At 47.2% G+C, this 10458-nt stretch overlaps 1 protein-coding gene and 1 pseudogene across 1 annotated transcript; both read left to right on the top strand.

The window, feature by feature from the left end:
• The first annotated feature begins 4809 nt into the window (after nucleotides 1–4809).
• LOC120849474 lies at nucleotides 4810–5600 on the top strand. The gene is made up of 3 exons (XM_040221702.1): nucleotides 4810–4872; nucleotides 4991–5500; nucleotides 5532–5600. The coding sequence occupies exons 1-3, from the start codon at nucleotides 4810–4812 to the stop codon at nucleotides 5598–5600; spliced, it is 642 nt and encodes a 213-aa protein (XP_040077636.1).
• A 314-nt stretch (nucleotides 5601–5914) lies between these two features.
• On the top strand, nucleotides 5915–7767 carry LOC120849473 (annotated as a pseudogene).
• Nucleotides 7768–10458: the final 2691 nt, after the last annotated feature.

The following is a 10458-nucleotide window of genomic DNA, read 5'->3' as shown; positions in this document are numbered from 1 at the left end:
CAATTTTTGACTTCTTGGATTGTAATATGGGGGTAGCCTATTGTACTTACTGTTGATGAAGAGCAATATGAGGTGACGTGGTAATGATTAAATGATGAAGCTCTATAAGGACGACGACATTAGTGGGTGTCGAACCACAACGTACAGTGCCAGACTTGTTTCAAGTACCGTGTACCCAAAGACTTTCTTCACCCACAACAGAGTAGGGTAGCATCAATGAGGATGCTCTTTACAACTGTACGTGGAACAAGAAAACTGCACCGTGCAGAAGTGCGGCTTATTCGTTAATAGGAGGAACGGATTTCTAGCAGCATTCCCTGATTGACTACTTGGAACAAATGGCCTCGTTGACGTAATGTGTCCCCGTTCCAAAAGATTCTTGAAGCATACTTAAACCGCAAAGGAGGATGAGCCGAAAAATAAGAAAAAGGAGCCTGGTGTGAAAGGTGCAAATCACCACCATAGCTTCTACTATCAAATACAAGGGCAGTTACACAATACACAAAGACAGTTTTGTGATTTATTTATCTTTACACTCAAGGGCATTGATATCCAACGTGTTCAGAGGGATGACACCTTCTGGCCAACCAACATAGAGCCATTTCTACTCAAGTTTTACATGGAAGGCCCGACTTCCGCTGCAATTCCTCACGTAGACGAGTTGTCCGACCGAATAAACTGCAATTACTCCCGATCTAGGAATCTCTCGATCTTCGTTTGTAAGCCATAGTATCATGAGATCGAGGGGTGTGGCTCTTCGTTCGCGTGTTTTTACCTTGTAAGATGAGACCGTCGCGTGCTGCTGGAACAACCTGGCGATTCTTCACTGAACTGCTTCTTCCGTAAGCTTCAAAAGGGCTGTTTTTTTTTTTTGTTTCGCACATCATCTGTTCTGCATGCCCGTTAGTTGCAGGATGGCATGGTGCACTAATGTGATGCCTGATGCCGTTTTTGTTTCTTCAAAAACCTGTTTATTTTGTTTGAAGCAAAATTTGGCGCGTTATCAGAGAAAAGAATTTTCGGTAGGGCAAAAGTAGGTAAAAGAGACAGTGGAACGTCAATGACGTGTTTGGACGTCGTGGCAGGCATCATGTAAACTTCCAGCCACTTGGAGTACGCATCGCCCATGACTCCGCAGAAGGGGATACGTTTCGCCACCCACCGATTGGATTGTGGATCGTTTTCAGTTACTGTTCATGATGGCGTTGGACACAAGAAAGACTTCGAGACTTTCCAGAAAGTTAGTCTAGGTGCCAGGACTTTTGCCGAAAGCGGTAAGTGGTCGAAACGTCGAAAACGTCGGTAGCCACGTGTTGTGCTTGACACTGTCAGGTCATCACCGCAACACCATCTCCCGTCAAAAACGGAAATCCATAGAGTAAGCAATCAAGTGAACTTATAAATTTCCGAACGCTCATAACTTGCCGTCGCTAAACGCTGTTGATTCATAGCGTCATCACTGCAAATAAACACCTTCCTATTTCTTCTGATGGTTTCCATCATATTCCTCCTAAGCTGTACTTACAACATTATGTATGTCGGTACTTCCGAAAATAATGCAACGGCGTTTGTTTTCTGGGAACCTATAATGTAAGAACCTTAACAACATCTTCCGCACCCCATGAAACACAATATTTCGTGACGTTATTTTAGTCGTCATTAAAATAATGAGGTAAGTACCGTAAATCGCGAAGCAGTTTACGTGACGTACGCTTCCACCGGTGCCTTGGAAGATTGAGTCTACTGAGCGTGAATTCCTGCAGAAGAAATTTTCATTGATAGAAAATAAACACGTCAATCAACATTTGATCCCTTCTTGGTAAGATTTATTGCGAAAGCCCGTTACAACCGCCGAACCGCATCTCCCTATATCAGAGAACAATTTATACCCAGCCTGACATTCTCTCATACATCCGTTTGATGGGCCACGCTACTTGAGCTAGCTGAGCACAGCTGGCAGCGGCGCGACCAAGGCCACGAGGGGAACGTGATGGTGCTCGAGCCATCCCACCGTGAACCAATGTTTCGGCCACCCCACGGGTGCGTGTCGCCATCTATTGGTTGAACTAACGCCTTCTTCAAGATGGCTGCCGTGGGACCGCAGCCTTAATAGCCATTTGCGTGTGTCAAGCAAGAAGTTTCGGGTATTGTCTACGAGTGCACATGCTGCCTCCGGAGGTCAAGGCCTTATTCGAAACTTCATACCATCCGTAGGTCATGGAAAGCGAATTTGCAAAATCCTTCAAGCCGAGTGGCATCGTCAAACACGGCACTACCGGAACTACCCATTTATGCAGCTGCGAACAAACCCGACAAATACCTTCAGCAGAAGGGCCAGGCGAGAAATCGCCTCCCTCACAGAGAGAACGACCGACCATCTGTGGAAACTCACTTTGTGGCATCTCTGTAAGAACAGACCAAGGGAAGAACAGGCGTTGATAAGCTCGTATGCACAATAGGAGACATCCACATACCAAACGCAGTACAGCAAGTTCTCAGTCTGGGCCCTAAGTTTGCGGTGGAACCTAAGAAGACGGCACCGGATTTACTTTCCCTTGTGAGGGAAGTCTCGAGACGAGCTCCGGAGACCGAAATGGATCGCTGCACCTCTGAAGGTGTAGACATGCTTGTGCAGTACAAACCACCATCTACTCCTCTGCCCATCAAGAGAGTAGAAACGTACCTGAAAGAGAATTCATTATATCTTCTGCCCGATGACAAAGAAGGAGGTTTTGTCCTCATGCATTCGGACACGTTTGGAGAAAATGCATTAACAGCAGTCAAATCCGTTTTCAGCAAGCGCTCTGAGATCTCCCTGAAAAAAGTTAAAAAGGAAGCAAACAATTTTGTCACTTGAACGATTTAAAACAACTCTGCTCCTACATCGATCGCAGTAAAAATCTGAGTCTAGAATTATTTTTCAGCGCCAAAACTCACAAAGCGGATTGCCCCCTCCGGGTTATCGTTTCTGAAAGGGGGACATGGCAAAAGTCTGTTGCCTTATTTCTGCAAACACAGCTAAACCTACTTAACATTGATGATCCATACCTGATCAGCAGCTCCTCTGAAGTTTTCAACTTTTTAGAAGAGCATCGTGACCAAGACCTAAAGGTGTTCTCCATCGACATTAAGGATCTGTACTATTCCTTGCCCCACGACCGCCTCCTAAGGTACATAGAGGACAGCATAGACACCTTCGGTGCTATTGCCTTTCAAAATGAGTCGGGCTTTTCCGAAAGCAAGTTTTTGACCTTGATTAACATCTACCTCAGGTCGACCTTTGCTACCTGGGATTACCAACCATACCTACAGAAGAGAGGTGTCTGCATCGGGTCCTGCATTGCCCCTATCCTTAGCGATCTCTATCTAGCTCACAACGACAGGAGGATAAAAGTATCATTAGACAGCTCCAAAGTTATAAGAGTGTTCCGGTACGTCGACGAGTATTTAATTGTTCTAGCTTCAGACGATCGCAACTTCACCAGCATGGTCGCTGACGTCCTCGACAGTTTTAAAATCTGCATGAGTCCTTTGAAATTACCCATGAACTTCCAAACGAGCGCTCTTTAAGATTCCTAGATCTCAGACTCTTCATGTTACCCTACCATTTATGCTGATCGTATGAGCCCAGGGGAAAAAACCGCTCTTACCATTCAATTCGGCCCATTCAAAACTCGTTAAAAGAAGCATCGTGCGGTTATGCCTCAAAAACTCACTCAAAAAATCCTGCTCGCATTCCATTCCAACGAGCTTTGACGGGCAAGTCTCAAGACTAAAGCGCGCAGGATACCCAAACTCGTTATTAACATCAGTGGCCGAAAAGCTCATCAACGAACGCAGGCAAGATTTTTGCACGCAACAAAAGCAAAGAGACAAAACAAAGAAGCCCATCATTGTGCCATATATTCATAATTTTTCTGACGGCCTGAAGAAAATAGCTAACCGAGTAAACTTGGAAGTCATCTTCTCAGCTCCTAACAAACTTCACAGCTTATGCACGAAGGTAAATACTTTACCAATAACAACAGTTGGCTGCAAAAAGAAGCACAAGAATACCTTTGACCCTTGTGCAGAAAAGGTGGTCTACTCCTTTCCGCTCTGTTGTGGAAAGCTGCACATAGGTCAAACCGGAAGGTGTCGGAACGATCGCCTTCGAGAGCATAACAACACATTCACCAACAAAAGCTCCGGTCATCTAGGGATTCACTGCCGTGACTGTGGGTGCTCAGTGCAGCTGAGTAACTGCGGCGTGCTTGGCAAGCATCATAACAAGCTCAAAAGAGAAATCGAGGCAGAGAACATTGCGAAACATAACGGCACATGCGTTAGTACTCCGTCTTTAACCTTGTCACAAAAAGAATTAGACTACCTAGCTTTACATTAATTTCAATTTAGCTCAGTATTTAGCATCATATCGAAAGAAAAGAAAAAAAGACCAGTTATTCTCCCTGGCCCTTACCCGCGAAAATGTCATAATATCAGGCGTTTCATAGCGACCGGGGCGAGAAATCGACGGTCACGACACTTGTGAAACGAAACATCGCGGTGATAGAACACGAGCTCGATTTGCGGGAGATCGAGAACGTCTTCGTCGAAATTTTAACGGGCAAAAAAACGGAACCCAACCTCTTTTTGTTGAATATATACAGCTCGCCTAAACAAAGAAAGGTAAGGTTCAGAGCCCTGCTCCGCAAAACTCTCATGATTAGCGGAAACCGGCCTCTCGTGGTTGGGGGGGGATTTAAACGCGGATCATCAGGCCTGGGGGTACTCTCATCAGTGCCCAAAAGATAGACAATTGTGGAGGACATGCAAGACCAGGGGCTTTCGTTACACACTGACCCTGATAGCCCCACGCGAGTGGGCAACAGCGTTAGTGAAAATACGTCTCCAGATTTCACCCTCTCCAAGAACGTCCGCGGCCTCGAATGGCACGATTCAGAGCTAAATTTTGGGAGCGACCACTACATACTGGTATCCCTCCTCAAAGAAGGCCTTAAAACGCGCAGGGCACGCCGCGCCAGCCACCGCCGAATGGGACCAGTTTAGAACAATCAGATCCAACCAGGAAGGGAAGCCCATTTGCGACATCGGGGAATGGGCGGAACAGCTAAAATCGAACGTCGGGGAGGTTACCAAAACCTTAGAAGGTGAAGACGCTCCCGAGATTGCCGATAGCCGCCTCCTGCAAACGTGGGAGGCTAAGCAAAGCATGGAAAGACGTCTAAGGACACAAAAATGGAACCGCACCCTCCGCAGAAGGTTAGCGCGACACAACAAGGAAATTGAGGATTACTCCTTTAAATTATGCGAACAAAATTGGGGCAACAAATGCGACCAGATGGAAGGCGAGATGAACCTCGCTAGAACTTGGGGTATGCTCCGCCATTTGCTCGACCCGGAAAATTCGAAAACCCAATCGGGAATCAGACTCGCCAAAGCTCGACAGGCTTTTGATGGCGGCGACGACGATTTCATGCAGAAACTAATAGAAAACTACGTAGGTGAGATCCATCAAACACCCCTTCCAGACTATGATGGTGCGCACAACGAGGCGCTTGATGCCCCCATCACTGAAGCGGAAGTTAGAGCGGAATTAGTTAGGCTCAGCACAAAGTCTGCCTCGGGTCCTGACGGGATTACAAATAAAATGCTCAGGAACTTGGATGATACCTCGATAGGTTACCTAACGGAGTACATGCAAGAATGCTGGGACAAAGGCGAGCTGCCGCAGCAATGGAAATCAGCAAACGCCATCTTAATACCCAAGCCGGGCAAGCCTCCGCAGCTCGGGAATCTCAGGCCCATATCGCTTACCTCGTGCATAGGAAAGCTAATGGAGCACGTCATCCAGACGAGATTAATCGAATACCCGAAAAAGCAGGACCTCTTGCCGCACACAATGATCGGGTTCCGCCCTCATCTGTGCACGCAGGATATCATGCTTCAGATTAAACACGACATTGTCGACTCGCGGTCTAAGGATGCGAAGGTGATCCTAGGGCTAGACCTGACGAAAGCCTTCGACAACGTAAAGCACGAGGCGATACTTACCGGACTTAGCAATCTAAATGTGGGCACTAAAACTTTCAATTACGTGCGAAACTTCCTTTCCGGCAGGACGGCCTGCGTAAAATTCCAATCTATCGAATCTTCCATTCTTGAGCAGGGCAGCCCAGGGCTCGGTGTTGTCACCCCTCCTCTTTAACGTGGCCATGTCCGCGCTCCCCGGGCAGTTGGAACGCATCGAGGGGCTACAATTCAGCCTCTACGCAGATAACATTACCTTATGGGTCAACCAGGGTAGTGACTCGGAAATTGAACAAAGGCTCCAGGCGGCGACCGACACAATCGTGAGGTACGTGGCCGAGCGAGGATTGGCTTGTTCGCCACAAAAATCGGAACTATTCGTCTACAACCCTAGGCATCTGCGGTGTAAGGCACCGTCGGATATTCTAATTCAGGTAGCGGGAGCAGAGGTCCCAAAAGTAGAACAGATACGAATTCTCGGCCTAGTTCTCCAGTCTCACGGCAACAACGGCGAGACTCTAAAGCGACTGGGGAGCCACGTGATTCAGACACTGAGCCTCATCAGGCGGGTTGCGAGCAAAGGGCGAGGATTAAAAGAAAAGAAATTAATGAGGCTGGTACAAGCTTTCATATTCAGCAGAGTTAGCTACTCTACGCCTTATCTCGACTTAAAGTCGGCAGAAAAGATGAAAATTGACGGATTAATACGTAGATGCGTCAAGCGCGCTGGGCCTGCCCACGTGCACATCCACGGAGCGACTTTTGGCGCTCGGGATGCACAACATGTGGGTGGAACTGGCGGAAGCGGTGCGCAGATCTCAGATTGAGAGATTGTGCGCCACAAAAACGGGCAGGACTATCCTGGCTAAAGTAGGAATAAATCCGCACAGGGGCCCAATCCTGAAGGCAGAAATTAAGGAGGGAATCAGAAGCTGGCTAACCATCCCCCCTTTACCTAAGAATATGCATCCCGAGCATAATAAGATCAGAAGAGAGAAGAGAGCAGAGGCCATTAGTCTCCGGTATAGGGAGCTGCCCTCGGAGCAGGTAGCGTATGCGGACGCCGCTTGTGGCCACGACGGACGAGCGATAGCCGCGGTAGTCGATGGCCGCGGAAATGTCGTTACGGCAGTCTCCTTAAGGACGCGCTCTGCTGCAGTGGCGGAGGAAGTTGCGGTAGCATTGGCTTGCGTCGGCACGGAAGCAAATTTCATCATAAGCGACAGTAAAACTGCCATCCAAAATTTTAGTGCAGGCAGAATCTCGCCTGCGGCGGCGAAGATTCTCGATCAGCGACAAATTGCGAGGCAAATTACGTTGATCTGGACACCGGCACATGCCTCCGTCCCCGGCAACGAGGCGGCTCACGAGCTAGCTCGAGGTTTATACCACCGGGCTGGTGAGGACCTCCTCTGGCAAGGGAGCGGTGAACGCATGGTAAAATATGGGGAAATTACTCAACATTACAGATTGGAACGTAGGCTGGTACCCACACCAGACCCGTCATTAAATAATACGCAGGCAGTCGCGTGGCGACGACTCCAAACGTACACCTACCCACACCCAATCCTGGTGAACCATATGTTCCCGGATATAAGATCAGACGAGTGTACACACTGCGGGTTGAGAGGGTCCCTCGACCATATAATCTGGGAAGGCTCAAATTCTCCTGGGAGGGCGCTAAATATCGCTTCTAAAGAATCCTGGGAGACCCTGCTGCGCAGTTCGGACCCTGAGCTCCAGCTGTGCCTCGTCCGACTGGCTGAAGAGGCCGCCGGGACACAAGACCTCCTGGCCAGCATCTAAAGCGGTGCCTCCTCCCTCCCCGGCCTGGTGCCGAGGGGGGAGGGAGAATGTCAATTCTGTCGGACAATAAATGTTCTTTCCTCCTCCTCCTCCCTGGCCCTTGCATATAGCATAAATAGAAGAAGAGAAAGTGTAAATTTAGAGAGTTGTCAGTCAGCGCTGAGTAAGTGTTTCTTTCTTTTGTGTGTATGTTGATTTGAATGACTGTTCTGCGGGTGCGCTGTTCCCGGTGAACCCAAAAAGTTATTCGCCCAAATTAAAAAGAAAAAAAATGCCACGATTTTTTCAAAAGCAGAGATCAAGATCTTTTAGCAGCCCACCAAAAGTACAAAAATAGGCAAACATCTGATTTGAAAAATACAAAACATGATTATTATTAACGCCTATATTTCCGCGTCCAGAATGAGCCCACAAAAATACGGGAAGCCGTCAATACCCTCATGAACAATAACAATTAAGCCACAGAAATACAAACTGTGATCTTCGATGGCGAGCGTGTAAGCGGGTTGGAGTCATCTGACGCAATGAACGAACATTTTGTAAAAGTTGGCGAGTGAACTGAAGATACGCAAGCATATTACGACACAGCTAGCACGACTTGCTTAACAAACTCGGTAATGTTACCACCAGTCACCCCACAGGAAATTGTACTACTAATAACAGAAAAAAATGTAGCTGCTGGCATCGACAACCTTAAACCAGTTCCTATTAAATACGTTTCGCAAGATGTTAGGAACGTTCTATCACACATCATAAACTGCATGTTAGAAACGGGTATATTTTCTGAGAAACTTAAAATTGACAAAGTTACACCTTTGTACAAAAAGGGCAGAGAATACTTACAAAATTTTAGACCAATTTAGGTCTTGCTTAAATTTTATAAACTACTTGAGGGCGTTATACAAAGCAGAATAGATCCATTTATATCCGAGTGTCATGTGATTAACACATCACAATATGGATTTCAGAAAGGTAAATCCACGGAGCAAGCACTCGTAGAGGGAAAAGACAAGATAATTGGGAATACATTATTTTAGACCTAAGTAAAGCATTTGACACTGTAGAACACGACATACTGTTACATACTGATTAGCGACGGTTGGAACTGAATCGGATGTGTGTCTTGTTGGTTTCGCGGTACGTGTGGTTTCTCCAATAATAAACCAGCTGCAAGTAGCGCTCTGTGGTGTGTGTCTCTCCTACTCGTCCGTCGTTTTTAGCGCTTTTAACCCCTAAACATGTTTAACCAACTAGCCCAAATCCAAACCCTTCTGAAATACCTTTCTTCTACATGGGCATCTTTTAACTGTTCACCGTGTTATCAACAAGACATATACTTCATCAATGCCATCGCTGTTACGCCTGTCAAGGCGAGACACTGTTCGTACGCCATAAGGAACGGGGGCTACTCATCGGAAGTCCTGAACCTCTTCCAGATACCGCCATCGACCGGACATGCGAAAAGGATTACAAAGGTTCTACGTGCAGAAGCCTGGAGGCAAGTAAGGCTACTTCAAGATGGTCTGAAGGTTTGGTGCCGCACGATTTATAAGGATGGGGGGGGGGGGGGTGGGCGGAATGGAAGTTCAGGGATTGAAGACGCCAAGCCGAAAGGAATACGGAGTTTTTATGGCAAAGGGTGCTGGGGCATCGCTACCGAGGCCCGTCAAGATGAAGAGGGGCGTGTGTGAGGTGGTGCTGCTTGGTGACGCTAAGGCTCCGGAGGAGATAGTAAGGATTTTAGAGAAAGGACCCAAGTTTGCCGGTAAAGCAAACGTCAAGCCTCAGGAACTCTTGACACTGGTGCGAGATGTGGGAGACAGAGTGGATCGGGCTAAGAGAGATAGATGCATTTTAGATGGAGTCGATACCCTTCCCCGAAAAAGAGGGGGCGTGTCCTCCAGTGGACCTAGAGTTGGCAAGGTTGTGTCTTTTTGTGTGGACGAACATCTCAAGCTACTGGTAGCAGACAAGGAGGGCGGGTTTGTCCTTGTTACTGAGAAGGATTTTTTAAGTAAGGGCAAGCAGTCAATAGAGAAGAATTTTAAGGAAGCAAAGAAGGTTTCCCTCACAAGGGTAAAGAAGAGGGCTGTTGAACTGTGCCAGAACTTGAGTCTGGACAGTTTAAAAGCTTCGATCGTACGGGCTAAGGATCTTAACCTGAAGGTTTTCTTCATGGTGAAGACTCATAAAGTGGACATGCCGTTTAGGGCTGTTGTGACACAGAAGGGGTCGTGGCAGATGCAGATGTCATCGTACCTTCAGCGTCACCTTTCCCAGCTTCACTTGAACGATCCTTTCAGGGTGAACAATTCAGAAAGTGTGGTGGAGTTTTTGACACATTCGAACCCTGGTGCCTGTGATGCGGTATCATTTGACGTTGAAAACCTGTTTTATTCTATACCACATGACGGTCTTTTCGTAGCTATTCGTGAGGCCATTGAGGTGTTTGGAGAGGTCAAGTTACAAAATCAATGTGGGGTTGCCGCGGAAGGTTTTCTAGAGTTGCTAGGCTTTTATTTGGAATCCACATATATTGTTTTTAAAGACGTACAGCTCGAGCAGAAGCAAGGTGTGTGTATTGGTGCGAGTGTGACTCCAGTGTTAAGTGATTTGTGCTTA

Source organism: Ixodes scapularis, unplaced genomic scaffold, assembly GCF_016920785.2.
Source record: "Ixodes scapularis isolate PalLabHiFi unplaced genomic scaffold, ASM1692078v2 PGA_scaffold8__174_contigs__length_109621045, whole genome shotgun sequence".
In the NCBI taxonomy this organism is placed as follows: Eukaryota; Metazoa; Arthropoda; class Arachnida; order Ixodida; family Ixodidae; genus Ixodes; species Ixodes scapularis.
This window is presented reverse-complemented; position numbering and strand designations above follow the sequence as displayed.